Here is a 16271-nt window from a genome sequence, read left to right as displayed (position 1 = left end):
TTGTTTGGTGCAGTATTTCTCAATGAAAAAATGTGCATGAGAACGAGTCGTCTCTCATTGAATGACAACAAACACTTTGAAGAATCCGTACTGTTGACCAATCACCGACAAAGGGGCGTAGACTTCGGCTACCGACTTCGACTAGAAAAAATGTGTGCACGAACAGCCGAAGACCAAAACGAACAACAAGTCGCTAAATGTCATCATAATATACAGCATGCACAAACTGTTCCCAACTGTTTTGGATGGGAAGCATAAGGACGCCTTTACTCTCTTCCTATATAGATATATAGTGAATATCAATGCTAATAGATGAATATGACATTTCTACTGTATGTCCATCTGATACAGTGTTTTAGGAGGAATCAGCTGAACACACACACACACACAGAGGCCTCGGAGGTGTTGCAGTAAAGTTCCCTAATGCACATAGACAGCACATCCCCATCACCCCATAGCCCCTGGAGCTTCTGTACAGTAGGCTAGGCTCCATGCTGACTTGGCTCAAATACATCTGACTGACCAGAAACGTGGAAGGAAGATCCATCTAAATAACTCAGGAGGTTGGATGTTGGACAGGGAAGGGAATAATGGGTGTGCTTATAGGAGGCTAGCTCATGGAGAAAGCACCAACACTATTCCCATACAAAATAATGATTAACGAATATGATAATTAAGTATCTCCTAAAATAATATTTTTGTCATCCATATAGGCCTATGTTCAAACAAGTGTGTGATATTACGCTAGTTGCAGAATCTATTCTGAATACATTTGGGCAGATGAAGAGAATATTATTTTATTTTTCAGTTGTTTGTTGAAAGATTTCTTAGTGGTGTTGCCTGTTTGTATACTGGCTGTATTCTCAATTATTTGTATTACTTTTTTTACTGGTAGCGAATGTTGATTTGTATGTCCTAGTTTGTGCTATTGTCCTGTCTGAATGTAAAACAGTGAGCAGCTGTGACATGGCACCGCAGTCTTCTATTGCTCATCTCTTAGCACAGTGGGACATCTTTCCACCTGCCTAGGCTTGTTAGGTTCCGTTCAAATGAGTTTGGCATTGATTGATCTTTTAGGAAGAAACACTACTGGTCGGTACGGCAAAATGTGAAATAATGGGATATATTCACTGGGATATCCAGGTGTATCCCGATGAAGGTTATCCACATTCAGACCCAACCAGTTTAAAATCAAAGTATTCACAGAGAGTGTAAGGGCTATTTGACCAAGAAGGAGAGTGATGGTGTGCTGCATCAGATGACCTGGCCTCCACAATAACCCGACCTCAACCCTATTGAGATGGTTTGGGATGAGTTGGACTGCGGAGTGAAGGAAAAGCAGCCAACAAGTGCTCAGCATATGTGGGAACTCCTTCATGAAGCTGGATGAGAGAATACCAAGAGTGTGCAAAGCTGTCATGAAGGCAAAGGGTGGCTACTTTGAAAAATCTAAAATATATTTTGATTTGTTTAACACTTTTTTGGTTACTACATGATTCCATATGTGTTATTTCATAGTTTTGAGGTCTTCACTATTATTCTACAATGTAGAAAATAGTAAAAAATAAAGAAAAACCCTTGAATGAGTAGGTGTGTCCAAACGTTTGACTTGTACTGTATATATATTTTTCTTACTTTACCTTGAAAGAAAAGACAAATCCGCTTACTGCGTTTGACAGTATCATGTGTGTTTGTTGAGCTCTTCTTACTCTACCGAAAGTCAGATTAGTGTTATTCAGTGTTTGTCAATGTTATATTCAGTGTTATAAACTGGGTGGTTTGAGCCCTGAATGCTGATTGGGTGAAAGCTGTGGTATATCAGACAGTATACCAGGGGTATGACAAAAAATTAATTTGTACTGTTTAAATTACATTGGTAACCAGTTTATAATAGCAATAAGGCACCTCGGGGGTTTGTGGTATATAGCCAATATACCACGTCTAACCATGGCTCACTCCGCGTTGCATCGTGCATAAGAACAGCCCTTAGCCATGGTATATTGGCATATACCACACCCCCTCGTGCCTTATTGCTTAATTATACCAGTGTTATTATTCCTGTGTAGATGTGGGGTCAGTGGAGGGCCTAGCGTACCATGGAGCCTGGGACTCGCTTTACTGGACCAGCTCGACCACAGCCACCATCAGCAGGCACAGCCTGGACCAGAGCCTCCCCGGGGCCATCACCAGAGAGGCTGTGGTCACACTGGCAGAGGACGACCACCCACATAACCTGGCTCTGGAGGAGTGTCAGAAGTAGGTGTTAAACCTTCACTGCTCCTAATGTCTTATACAGGCCCTTAATGGCCTACAGTAGATGTTCACTTGGGTATATTTTTACATTTTTAAATGTTTTGTCATTTAGCAGACGCTCTTATCCAGAGCGACTTACAGTTAGTGAGTGCATACATTTTTCATACTGGGTTGTGTTATGTACTAAGTTAGTAAATCTGTTGAAAACTTCTGCAATCAGGGGAATGAGGTTTGTAACTGCTCTGGGGGAATGTCAGAAGTGTTCTATCGTCATTCCTTACTGATCCTAATGTCTTTTATGTTTTCTTTGCCTCCCTTCTATCCTCTACTTTCATTCACAAGAACACGAGGCTGTCTTAAAAATGTGACTAAATCTTTTTGCTTTAGAATGTGAGGATAGAAACGTGTTCATATCTTTAGAAAATAGAGATAGAAAAAAGTGTATCCGCTTTTTCCTGGAAACATGTTTCTTTTGAATGGAAATACATCATTCAGTGTAGATGTTGATGGTTGATGGATGTTTACGATGCAGTATATTGAATGGAGGTGCATCCCATCCGTTTGCTTCTGTGAAAGTCTCAATATAGTTTTTGTTTTCACTGCTGATGCAGCCTGATGTTCTGGACTAACTGGAATGAACAGCACCCCAGCATTATGAGGTCCACCCTGTCAGGAAACAATATCCAGAGTATTGTCACCACAGACATCCTCACACCTAATGGACTCACCATCGACCATACCGCCGAGAAACTCTTCTTCTCCGATGGAAGTCTGGGAAAGATTGAACGATGTGAATATGATGGCTCACACAGATTTGTAAGGAGAAAAAAAATATATATATATATATATATATATATACTGTATGTTATTCTGAATAGAATGATTAAGTAATATCTTGTACACTCTTAGAAAAAAAGGTGCTATCTAGAACCTTAAAGGGTTCTTCGGCTGTCCCAATAGGAAAACCATTTGAAGAACCCTTCATGGTTGCTTGTAGAACCCCATTGTCTTCTTCCGTTCATTCTGTAGGTGATTGTGAAGTCAGGTCCAGGAACCTTCTTTGGCCTGGCTATCTATGGAAACTTCCTGTTCTGGTCTGATTGGGTCCGGAGGGCGGTGGTACGCTCCAATAAGTACACAGGTGGTGACATGAAGGTCCTCAGAGCCGACATCCCCCACCAGCCAATGGGAATTGTTGCAGTTTCCAACAATACCAACAATTGTAAGTGAATTCTATACAGTACATCAAAGCAAAACTCACTTGTTGGCACAGAGTCTTCTATACATTGTCTAAAAATATACACACAAAATGTGGTATTTTGAGAGTAGACTATTTTGTAATTGTATGTGATAAAATGTAACTGCAGCCTGTGATGGTTTGCCTTTGGTTACAACCCAGTGTAGCTGAGTTTGACCATTTGGCATGAACATTATACAAGACTTACTATAGCCCCATTTACCCTCCCCGATTAATTACCACTCAATGTAAATCTGTTATTGAAGAAATAACCTCAAAAACCCCAACCTCCAGTGCCACAGGCTACCCCATGTTGCCTGGCCTGTGCTTCAACAGAACTAAAGCTTGGCATAGTGCAGTCAGCTGAATCTATACCATTCGAGCAGAGAAATCCTCTCTCGCTCTCTCTCTCTCTCTCTCTCTCTCTCTCTCTCTCTCTCTCTCTCTCTCTCTCTCTCTCTCTCTCTCTCTCTCTCTCTCTCTCGCTATCGCTCGCACTCTCGCACTCTCTCTCTCTCTCTCTCTTTCTCTCTCTCTCTCTCTCTCTCCTGGAGTAACTGTAATGAGCAGACGTGTGGGTATTAAGGGGGCAGCATGATGGCATGGGTTATAGCTTACCTCTCCATACCGCTGTCCGAGCCAAACACAGTTCAAAGAGGGTCCCCAACGGAGACCGTCTACCTTTCTACCACAACACTGCCCTTGAAAAGTTTTCAGTGCTTGATTTCAAATATTTGGAAGCTGAAACTCTTTATGGGAGGCACTGCAAGAAGGAAGTAAAGCATGGCTTTTGGATTCGAAAAAAAATGGAACAATACACTTTCCTGTTTATTTGGAGGTTGATGTGTGTTTTCTGTAACATGATGTACTACAGTACCCATAATGCTCTGTTTTTCCAGGTGAACTGTCCCTTTGCACAGTGCTGAACGGTGGATGTCATGACCTTTGTCTTCTGACCCCTCACGGCACGGTCAACTGTAGCTGCAGAGGAGAGAGACTACTACTGGAAGATAACAGATGTGTATGTAAGTCTAGCACTTTGTATTTTCCCCTCTAATTCATTGGTAAACACCATCCGGCTCGAAGGACCATGTAAAAGTATTGCTAGTAGACAATAGGCATCTGACAATAGTCATCTGAAAATAGTCATCTGACAGTGCTACTGTCAGATTAAGCAATGTGAGGGGCTGGGAGGGATATAGCAGAAAACAGACCCTTCTGTTTGGACAAAGAATCAATCAGAAAATATTGATTTTCTCTTATTTTTGCAGCTGAGAACTCCTCCTGCAACATCCACACTGAGTTTGAGTGTGGGAACGGGGAGTGTATCGACTATCAGCTGACATGCGACGGAATAGCTCACTGCAAAGACAAGTCTGATGAGAAAATGCAATACTGTGGTAAGTAAGCACCCAATATGTGTTACTGTACTAGTTCACCAGTGCTCAGATGAAAATTACTACCAGCTCCCTACCAAGCCCCCCGGGGCTCTTGTCCAATAGAATGAGTTCAGACTCGCTCACTTCCTGAAACCCATGAAGGAGAAGAGGAACAGTATTAAAGTGTCTGTCATGTAATTTCTTTGGTCGAATCTCTTCATAAAGTGTCTTTTTATCGCTTTCGTTTTTCTTCCTCTCCCTCTTTTCTCCTCTTCCTCTCTTACAGATAACAGAAACTGTAGACGGGGCTTCAAGAGCTGCTATAACCAGCGCTGTGTGGCCAATAGGCGGGTTTGTGACGGGGTCAACGACTGTGGAGATAATTCCGACGAGGTTTATTGTAACAGTGAGTAATAAGAATCTGAATTTACATGCCCAGTCCGACAGACAACATAATCTGTACTACATTAATTATTACTGTGAAAACAAAAAAAATAGCTTTAGGGTGAACTACTGTCTTTCCTATTAGATTTCATAGAGGAACATTTCTCCAAGCAAGGATAATATTATCTAGTCTTTCTATTATCTCTTTCTAATCCACCTGACGATGAACCAAAGAGATGGATTTCAAATACAACATATTTCTACCCCTCCTTTCTTAATCTTTTTCTTTTCTGACCTGTATTTTTTCTTCAGATTCCACATGCTCTCCCTCAGACTGGCGTTGTCTAAACGGGGTTTGTATTCCGGCCTCGGCCCGCTGCAATCAGATCATCGACTGTCCCGACGCCTCAGATGAGAAGAACTGCAGTAAGATAAGCCTTTGTTAAAGCGCCATACCGTGTCTTTTTTAAGGCAACACACTATCTTTGTTAAGGCGCTACACTGTATCTTTCTAAGGTGCTACAACGTTGCCAACGTAGCTTTTCCACGTAGCTGGTCTGTAGGCTAGCCTGATCGTGTGTTATTAATGTTAGATAATAAAAAAGGAAGGAAGGTCCGTACCTCGGAATTTGAAGTTATTTTTCATTGTTATTAATGTCAGGACACTACACTATTATAGATAAGACAATGTATAGCCAGGAATATCAATCCCTAACCTTAGCCTTTGGATATGCCGGTCGAATGCCCACTTCCTCTAGGCAACACAGGCTGCTTGGATTACTACAAGCTGGGGGTGAAGGAGACGGTGTTCGTCAACTGCAACTCTACCTCCCTCTGTGTCCACCCCTCCTGGATATGTGATGGAGCCAACGACTGTGGGGATTATGCAGATGAAACCAACTGCCGGAGTATGTTTTTTTCCTTCCTTTTTTTCTGTTCTGTGACGCTAGTTCTGTCGTCTACTGTTGATGTGGTCGTGTACCAGACAGACACCAGGCCTAGTGGAATGCATTTTAAGATTACATTTGAAATAGTCATTTGAAAATAGTCGGCCTCATAGTTTATGTTCTGACTGTATCTTGGCTTCTGGTTTCTCCCCAGCTCCTTCCCTCAGAAAGAGATGTGAGGAAGGCCATTTTGCTTGCCCCAGTGGAAACTGCATCCACACTGTCTGGCTGTGTGACGGAGTGAAAGACTGTGAAGATGGAGCAGATGAATTCCAGTGTGGTATGATATCAGACATATTTATTTCTATAATATTTATTTACATTACATTTATTTCAGCAAGCACATTGCACTAATTTGTATCCACTGACACTGATGAGAGAGAGAGTCTAAATTATTCCAATTTGGAACGGTTGGATCATTATGTTGTAGGGTACATCCTGCATGAAATGCTGACATACAGTGAGGGAAAAAAGTATTTGATCCCCTGCTGATTTTGTATGTTTGCCCACTGACAAAGAAATGATCAGTCTATAATTTTAATGGTAGGTTTATTTGAACAGTGAGAGACAGAATAACAACAAAAAAATCCAGAAAAACGCATGAAAGAAATGTTATAAATTGATTTGCATTTTAATGAGGGAAATAAGTATTTGACCCCCTCTGAATCAGAAAGATTTCTGGCTCCCAGGTGTCTTTTATACAGGTAACGAGCTCTTAAAGGGAGTGCTCCTAATCTCAGCTTGTTACCTGTATAAAAGACACCTGTCCACAGAAGCAATCAATCAATCAGATTCCAAACTCTCCACCATGACCAAGACCAAAGAGCTCTCCAAGGATGTCAGGGACAAGATTGTAGACCTACACAAGGCTGGAATGGGCTACAAGACCATCGCCAAGCAGCTTGGTGAGAAGGTGACAACAGTTGGTGCGATTATTCGCAAATGGAAGAAACACAAAAGAACTGTCAATCTCCCTCGGCCTGGGGCTCCATGCAAGATCTCACCTCGTGGAGTTGCAATGATCATGAGAACGGTGAGGAATCAGCCCAGAACTACACGGGAGGATCTTGTCAATGATCTCAAGGCAGCTGGGACCATAGTCACCAAGAAAACAATTGGTAACACAATACGCCCTGAAGGACTGAAATCCTGCAGCGCCCGCAAGGTCCCCCTGCTCAAGAAAGCACATATACAGGCCCGTCTGAAGTTTGCCAATGAACATCTGAATGATTCAGAGGAGAACTGGGTGAAAGTGTTGTGGTCAGATGAGACCAAAATCGAGCTCTTTGGCATCAACTCAACTCGCCGTGTTTGGAGGTGGAGGAATGCTGCCTATGACCCCAAGCACACCATCCCCACCGTCAAACATGGAGGTGGAAACATTATGCTTTGGGGGTGTTTTTCTACTAAGGGGACAGGACAACTTCACCGCATCAAAGGGACGATGGACAGGGCCATGTACCGTCAAATCTTGGGTGAGAACCTCCTTCCCTCAGCCAGGGCATTGAAAATGGGTCGTGGATGGATATTCCAGCATGACAATGACCCAAAACACACGGCCAAGGCAACAAAGGAGTGGCTCAAGAAGCAGCACATTAAGGTCCTGGAGTGGCCTAGCCAGTCTCCAGACCTTAATCCCATAGAAAATCTGTGGAGGGAGCTGAAGGTTCGAGTTGCCAAATGTCAGCCTTGAAACAGTAATGACTTGGAGAAGATCTGCAAAGAGGAGTGGATCAAAATCCCTCCTGAGATGTGTGCAAACCTGGTGGCCAACTACAAGAAACATCTGACCTCTGTGATTGCCAACAAGGGTTTTGCCACCAAGTACTAAGTCATGTTTTGCAGAGGGGTCAAATACTTATTTCCCTCATTAAAATGCAACTCAATTTATAACATTTTTGACATGCGTTTTTCAGGATGTTTTTGTTGTTATTCTGTCTCTCACTGTTCAAATAAACCTACCATTAAAATTATAGACTGGTCATTTCTTTGTCAGTGGGCAAACGTACTAAATCAGCAGGGGATCAAATACTTTTTTCCCTCACTGTAGCTCAAGGAGGCCAAATATAATGGAGAATTTCTAGATTGTACGATTTCCCCTTTTGTCCAGTATCCCCTGTTGTGTCTGGTCAATACATTCGGTCAATACGGCCAGATGAGAAGATAAGATAACCCAGTGTTGGTGGTTCGTTCGTGTGGGTCATTAAAGGAAGCAGTGAAGGGGTGTCTCCTGCTGAGCCAAATGCTTCCATCCCTGATTTGACCCCTATGTGGAAATCTCCCACAATCCCTGCTCAAAGACCCTACTGAGGAATAATGACGGGAGGAGATGTTTCACTCCTGCTATTGGTTCTTCAGCGCAGAGCAGTGGACTATGTTGTTGTAACCCAAACAGAATAGCAATAACAAATATCCTATTTCTATTTATTGTGGATTTTGTTGTTCTTGTGATTTTTTTTAAGTCCCTTTGGGCAGCAATGCTCATCGTCTGTGTATTTGAATGAGTCCCAGCCAGTAGCGGTTGGATACACACACAGTGTTGTTGGTGCCCGCTGTTTGTGTGACTAGTTCACAATGACCTTGTCCATACAGCCACACAGTCATTGTTAATGGTTGCTCTCTGGCTGCCCAAGGAGCAAAGGAAGCAGCTCCACAGTGTCATTATAACATTTATGTGGAATGGAAACAAACAGACAATTATTATCTATCTCTCTCTCTCTCTCTCTCTCTCTCTCTCTCTCTCTCTCTCTCTCTCTCTCTCTCTCTCTCTCTCTCTCTCTCTCTCTCTCTCTCTCTCTCTCTCTCTCTCTCTCTCTCTCTCTCTCTCTCTCTCTCTCTCTCTCTGCTTGCTGAGGCTGAATTATTTTTACCTCACTTGGCACTCCTTCACTCCTTTGTACATGGTTAGAATGTAAGACAAGCATTACCTTGAAAGTGCTTACGACTGAGGGAATGGTTTTGCAATGTTGGTGTATCTAATTTCACAGATGACATTGATATAGTGATACAATTTTCCACCTGCATTAGAATAGAGATTCGCTTCAAAATTGTTTACCTTCACCTCCATATGTAATATTATTTTCTTCACCTTTTCTGTACAAAGGCCTACCTTCTTTCTTGCACAGAAAAGTATGTGACTGGGGTACAATTTCACATTACTCTATAACCTGGGGCCATTGGATTTGCGCACCTATGTGTTTACATGCTTCCTGTCCCAATGAAATACCATATAATATGTTATATTTCATTCTGTCTAGACATGTCCTGCCTGTGGAACCAATTTGCCTGCTCTAAGAACAAGTGCATAGCCAAGCAGTGGCTTTGTGACGGAGAGGACGACTGTGGGGATGGACTGGACGAGAGCGCAGAGATCTGTGGTATAAAAACACGCCTGAATTTATTTACATTATGTTGACTCAAATGTGTTTATTCTCAGAGAGAATGTAGAGAACAGCCATAAATCAACATCAAAGTGACAGGGAAAGATTAATAAAGATTAAGATTAATTTCATATATTTGAAATTTTATGAGATACATCATTGGTGGAGATATATGGATGAGCAATGTGCTACAAACAGAGATATGGATTTGATGTTTTTCAGTAATATTCACACAGACTCTTCAGAAAGTATTGTGAATATCTATATTTCTAGTACTGTAATTGTGCAGATTATGTAGTCTGAGTGCCAGTCTGTTTCAGCTCTCTTGCCATGTCCTTGTCACTCATTGTTATACCAAACATGTTTGGCATGACAATTCCTTATGGAGTTGGCAAGAGAGCTGAAACAGATTGGCACTCAGGCTAAAGATTCTTCAGTTCAGTAAAATCATATTTTGACCACGACTCCTATTGTACATATCCAGGGACGGCTACCTGTGGCCCAGGGTTGTTTAGTTGCCCAGAGTCGTACGCCTGCGTCCCCAAACACTGGCTTTGTGATGGGGAGAGGGACTGTCCAGATGGGAGTGATGAGCTCTCTGCTGCTGGCTGTGGTAATATTATTGTTCTGAAGTTCTCCAACAAAAGTTACAGTCATAGTGTAGTCACTCCCTTTTCTAAAGCACATATGCTAATGATATGTGTCTAACAGTGTAGTCCAAGTCCCTTTTGTAAAGCACAAATGTCTCAATACATGTTTGTCATAGTGTATTGTCCTCTGAAGGCCTCCGACCCGAAAGCACACAGACAGAGTTTAGTCACTCAGAATCCCTTTTGTAAAGCACAAATGTCTCAATACATGTTTGTCATAGTGTATTGTCCTCTGAAGGCCTCCGAACCGAAAGCACACAGACACAATTTAGTCCCATTTGTAAAGCAAAAATGTGTCATTACATTTCTGTCATTGTTTATTCAGAATCCCTATTGTAAAGCAGAAATTACTCAATACATTTCTGTTATACATTTTTTTTTAAAGTAAAATCGCCCTTCCATCTTCTACAGTACTGTAAAACCACATTTCACCTTGATACACATACACTACATGGCTAAAAGTATGTGGACACCTGCTCGTCGAACATCTCATTCCAAAATTATGGGCATTAATATGGAGTTTGTCCCCCCTTTGCTGCTATAACAGCATCCACTCTTCTGGGAAGGGTCTCCACTAGATGTTGGAACATTGCTCCGGTGACTTGCTTCCGTTTAGCCACAAGAGCATTAGTGAGGTCGGGCACTGATGTTGGGCGATTAGGCCTGGCTCGCAATCGGCGTTCCAATTCATGCCAAAGGTATTCGATGGGGTTTAGGTCAGGGCTCTGTGCAGGCCAGTCAAGTTCTTCCACACCGATCTCGACAAACCATTTCAGAATGGACCTCGCTTTGTGCATGGGGGCATTGTCATGCCTTCCCCAAATCGTTCTCCTGGTATCCGCCAAACCCAGATTCGTCCGTCAGACTGCCAGATGGTGAAGCATGATTCATCGCTCCAGAGAACGCGCTTCCACTGCTCCAGAGTCCAATGGCGGCGAGCTTTACACCACTACGGTCGCTTTTATTTTTTCGTCCTGTGTAAATATCCCGTTTCTTGTTTTTTTGTCTATATTTCTCAATTTTTTACTTTCATTCTTTAACTAAATATACTCTCCTGCAACCCGCCTCACCCAACGTGGAAAGGATTCTATTATTTCTTTATAACTTTCATCAAGAACCGTAAGCTGAAACGTGTGTAGCCGCAATCTGAATTGGCTACCTGCTATTAGTTACCGTTAGCGTCTTCACCACTGTCCGTGGCCTACACTATCCACCAGCCAGCTCTAGCTAGCCTGGACAATTCGTCGGCCAGTCTGCACAGCGTGCTATCGACCCAGCGTGCTATCGACCCATAGCTTATTGGACTTTCTGCCGGAATCACTGGACCCTAGCGCCGGATCATCACAACCAGCTAGCTAGCTGCAACCTGTTGTTGGCTGATTACCATTACCATTGCCATATAGCAAGCACCAGTTAGCCTTGAGCTAGCCTGCTAGCTCCCTGCTAGCTGTGCTGAAGCACCAATTTGAACTGCTCTCGGACTCACATATTGCTGTTCACTGGACCTTATGATCACTCAGCTGCACAGCTGATGCCTGCTGGACTGTTCCTTTACACGGTACTCTGTCCTGTTTATTCTGTTTAGTCTTAGCCCAAACGTTATCGCTATTTCCAGTTGTGTCTTAGCTCTCTCTAATAACACGTGACTGCTTTATGCCTCTCTCCCATGTCAATTATGCCTTGCCTATTGCTGTTTGGGTTAGTTCTTATTATACAATTTCAATGTAGAACCCCTAGTCCCTCTCAAACTGTCTCATATAGTTCCTTTGTTCCTCCCCCCATACACGCCGAGACCGGCTCAATCGATGCCTCCAATGACGCTATCTCTTTCATTGTTACCCAACACTTAGGATTACCTGAACTGTACTCATATCCTTCCATATCCTTTTCTGTACATAATGCCCTGAATCTTTTCTACAACGCCCGGAGAACTGTCCCCTTTATTCTATGTACCCAACGCACTAGAAGACCAGTTCTTAAAGCCTTTAGTCGTATCCTTATTCTAGTCCTCCTCTGTTCCTCTGGTGATGTAGAGGCTAACCCAGGCCCTGCAGCCCCCAGTATCACTCCTACTCCCCAGGAGCTATCATTTGTTGACTTCTGTAACCGTAAAAGTCTTGGTTTTCTGCACATAAATATCAGAAGCCTCCTTCCTAAGTTTGAGTTATTCACTGCGTTAGCACACTCCGCCAACCCTGATGTTCTAGCAGTGTCTGAATCCTGGCTTAGGAAGGCCACCAAAAATTCTGAAATTTCCATCCCCAACTATAACATTTTCCGTCTAGATAGAACTGCCAAAGGGGGTGGAGTTGCAATCTACTGTAGAGATAGCCTGCAGAGCTCCATCATACTATCCAGGTCTGTGCCCAAACAGTTTGAGCTTTTACTTCTAAAAATCCACCTTTCCAGAAATAAATCTCTCACTGTTGCCGCTTGCTACAGACCCCCCTCAGCCCCCAGCTGTGCCCTGGACACCATATGTGAATTGATTGCCCCCCATCTATCCTCAGAGTTCGTACTGCTTGGTGACCTAAATTGGGATATGCTTAATACCCCAGCCATCCTACAATCCAAGCTAGATGCCCTCAACCTCACGCAAATTATCAACGAACCTACCAGGTACAACCCTAAATCCGTAAACATGGGTACCCTCATAGATATCATCCTGACTAACTTACCCTCTAAATACACCTCCGCTGTCTTCAACCAGGATCTCAGCGATCACTGCCTTATTGCCTGCGTCCGTAACGGGTCCGCGGTCAAACGACCACCCCTCATCACTGTCAAACGCTCCCAAAAACACTTCAGCGAGCAGGCCTTCCTAATTGACCTGGCCCAGGTATCCTGGATGGATATAGATCTCATTCCGTCAGTAGAGGATGCCTGGTTGTTCTTTAAAAGTAATTTCCTCTCAATCTTAAATAGACATGCCCCATTCAAAAAATACAGAACTAAGAACAGATATAGCCCCTGGTTCTCCTCAGACTTGACTGCCCTTGACCAGCACAAAAACATCCTGTGGCGTACTGCATTAGCATCAAATAGCCCCCGTGATATGCAACTTTTCAGGGAAGTTAGGAACCAATATACACAAGCAGTTAGGAAAGCAAAGGCTAACTTTTTCAAACAGAAATTTGCATCCTGTAGCACTAACTCCAAAAAGTTTTGGGACACTGTAAAGTCCATGGAAAATAAGAGCACTTCCTCCCAGCTGCCCACTGCACTGAGGCTAGGAAACACTATCACCACCGATAAATCTACAATAATCGAGAATTTCAACAAGCATTTTGCTACGGCTGGCCATGCTTTCCACCTGGCTACCACTACCCCGGCCACCAGCTCTGCACCCTCCGCTGCAACTTGCCCATGCCCCCCCCGCTTCTCCTTCACACAAATCCAGACAGCTGATGTTCTAAAAGAGCTGCAAAATCTGGACCCCTACAAATCATCTGGACTAGACAATCTGGACCCTTTCTTTCTAAAACTAGCCGCCGAAATTGTCGCAACCCCTATTACTAGCCTGTTCAACCTCTCTTTCGTAACGTCTGAGATCCCCAGAGATTGGAAAGCTGCCGCGGTCATCCCCCTCTTCAAAGGGGGTGACACTCTAGATCCAAACTGTTACAGACCCATATCCATCCTGCCCTGCCTTTCAAAAGTTTTTGAAAGCCAAGTCAACAAACAGATCACCAACCATTTCGAATCCCACCGTACCTTCTCCGCTATGCAATCCGGTTTCCGAGCTGGTCATGGGTGCACTTCAGCCACGCTCAAGGTCCTAAATGATATTATAACCGCGATCGATAATAGACAGTACTGTGCAGCCGTTTTCATTGACCTGGCCAAGGCTTTCGACTCTGTCAACCACCGCATTCTTATTGGCAGACTAAATAGCCTTGGTTTCTCAAATGACTGCCTCGCCTGGTTCACCAACTACTTCTCAGATAGAGTTCAATGTGTCAAATCGGAGGGCCTGTTGTCTGGACCTATGGCAGTCTCTATGGGGGTGCCACAGGGTTCAATTCTTGGGCCAACTCTTTTCTCTGTGTATATCAATGACGTCGCTCTTGCTGCTGGTGACTCTCAGATCCACCTCTACGCAGACGACACCATTTTGTATACATCTGGCCCTTCATTGGACACTGTGTTAACAAACCTCCAAACGAGCTTCAATTCCATACAACACTCCTTCAGTAGCCTCCAACTGCTCTTAAACACTAGTAAAACAAAATGCATGCTCTTCAACCGAACGCTGCTTGCACCCGCCCACCCGACTAGAATCACTACTCTAGACGGGTCTGACCTAGAGTACGTGGACAACTACAAATATCTAGGTGTCTGGTTAGACTGTAAACTCTCCTTCCAGACTCACATTAAGAATCTCCAATCCAAAGTTAAATCTAGAATCGGTTTCCTATTTCGCAACAAAGCCTCCTTCACTCATGCTGCCAAACATGCCCTCGTAAAACTGACTATCCTACCGATCCTTGACTTCGGCGATGTCATTTACAAAATAGCCTCCAACACTCTACTCAGCAAATTGGATGTTGTCTATCACAGTGCCATCCGTTTTGTCTCCAAAGCCCCATATAATACCCACCACTGTGACCTGTACGCTCTTGTTGGCTGGTCCTCACTACATATTCGTCGCCAAACCCACTGGCTCCAGGCCATCTATAAATCACTGCTAGGCAAATCCCCGCCTTATCTTAGCTCATTGGTCACCATAGCAACACCCACCCGTAGTCTGCGCTCCAGCGGGTATATCTCACTGGTCATCCCCAAAGCCAACACCTCCTTTGGCCGCAATTCCTTCCAGTTCTCTGCTGCCAATGACTGGAACAAATTGCAAAAATCTCTGAAGCTGGAGACACTTATCTCCCTCACTAACTTTAAGCATCAGTTGTCAGAGCACCTTACCGATCACTGCACCTGTACACAGCCCATCTGAAATTAGCCCGCCCAACTACCTCATCCCTATATTGTTATTTATTTTGCTCATCTGTACCCCAGTATCTCTATTTGCACATCATCTCTTGCACATCATTCCAGTGTTAATACTAAATTGTAATTATTTTGCACTATAGCCTATTTTATTGCCTTACCTCCATAACTTGCTAAATTTGCACACTGTATATTAATTGTATTTCTGTTGTATTTTTTTTGATTTTTGTTTTGTTTTACCCCATATGTAACTCTGTGTTGTTGTTTTTATCGCACTGCTTTGCTTTATCTTGGCCAGGTCGCAGTTGTAAATGAGAACTTGTTCTCAACTGGTTTACCTGGTTAAATAAAGGTGAAATAAAAAAAAATTAAAAAAAACTCCAGCCGACACTTGGCATTGCGCATGGTGATTAGGCTTGTGTGCGGCTGTTCGGCCATGGAAACCCATTTCATGAAGCTCCCGACGAACAGTTATTGTGCTGACGATGCTTCCAGAGGCAGTTTGGAACTCGGTAGTGACTGTTGCAACTGAGGACAGACGATTTTTACGCGCTATGAGCTTTAGCACTTGGTGGTCCCGTTCTGTGAGCTTGTGTGGTCTACCACTTTGTGGCTGAGCCGTTGTTGCTCTTAGACGTTTCCACTTCACAATGACAGCACTTACAGTTGACCGGGGCAGCTCTAGGAGGGCAGAAATTTGACGAACAGACTTGTTGAAAAAGTGGCATCCTATGACGGTGCCACGTTGAGAATCACTGAGCTCTTCAGTAAGGCCATTCTACTGCCAATGTTTGTTTATGGAGATTGCATGGCTGTGTGCTCTGTTGTATAGACCTGTCAGCAACGGGTGTGGCTGAAATAGCTGAATCCATTATTTGAAGGGGTGTCCACATACTTTTGTATATATAGTATACCTTGTTAATAATGTCCACATTCCTATAGAAGTTCAGATCCTTTTTGAGAGAGAAATGAGAAAATCTCAGGTATTTATTTAACAAATTGGCCCTCCACATATTTCCTAACACAGCCCCCAACAACACGTGCATGGAGGGCATGTTCCAGTGTCGTAATCAGGTCTGCATCCCACAGCGGTTCGC

General features: G+C 43.5%; 1 protein-coding gene across 1 annotated transcript in view; it reads left to right on the top strand.

The window, feature by feature from the left end:
* Positions 1-16271, top strand: part of LOC311112185 (low-density lipoprotein receptor-related protein 1B-like) — a 177102-nt gene that overhangs the window by 105144 nt on the left and 55687 nt on the right. Inside the window, exons 42-53 of the mRNA XM_084155198.1 lie at positions 2067-2256; positions 2865-3069; positions 3283-3475; positions 4390-4515; positions 4762-4890; positions 5156-5275; positions 5566-5679; positions 6012-6161; positions 6355-6480; positions 9458-9577; positions 10065-10193; positions 16202-16271. The exon at positions 16202-16271 is cut by the window's right edge and continues 53 nt beyond it. Coding sequence (XP_084011324.1) covers positions 2067-2256; positions 2865-3069; positions 3283-3475; positions 4390-4515; positions 4762-4890; positions 5156-5275; positions 5566-5679; positions 6012-6161; positions 6355-6480; positions 9458-9577; positions 10065-10193; positions 16202-16271 — 1672 coding nt within the window. The remainder of the gene's footprint in view (positions 1-2066; positions 2257-2864; positions 3070-3282; positions 3476-4389; positions 4516-4761; positions 4891-5155; positions 5276-5565; positions 5680-6011; positions 6162-6354; positions 6481-9457; positions 9578-10064; positions 10194-16201) is intronic.

This window comes from Coregonus lavaretus (genome assembly GCF_964263955.1).
Source record: "Coregonus lavaretus genome assembly, chromosome: 38".
NCBI lineage: Eukaryota > Metazoa > Chordata > Actinopteri > Salmoniformes > Salmonidae > Coregonus > Coregonus lavaretus.
This window is presented reverse-complemented; position numbering and strand designations above follow the sequence as displayed.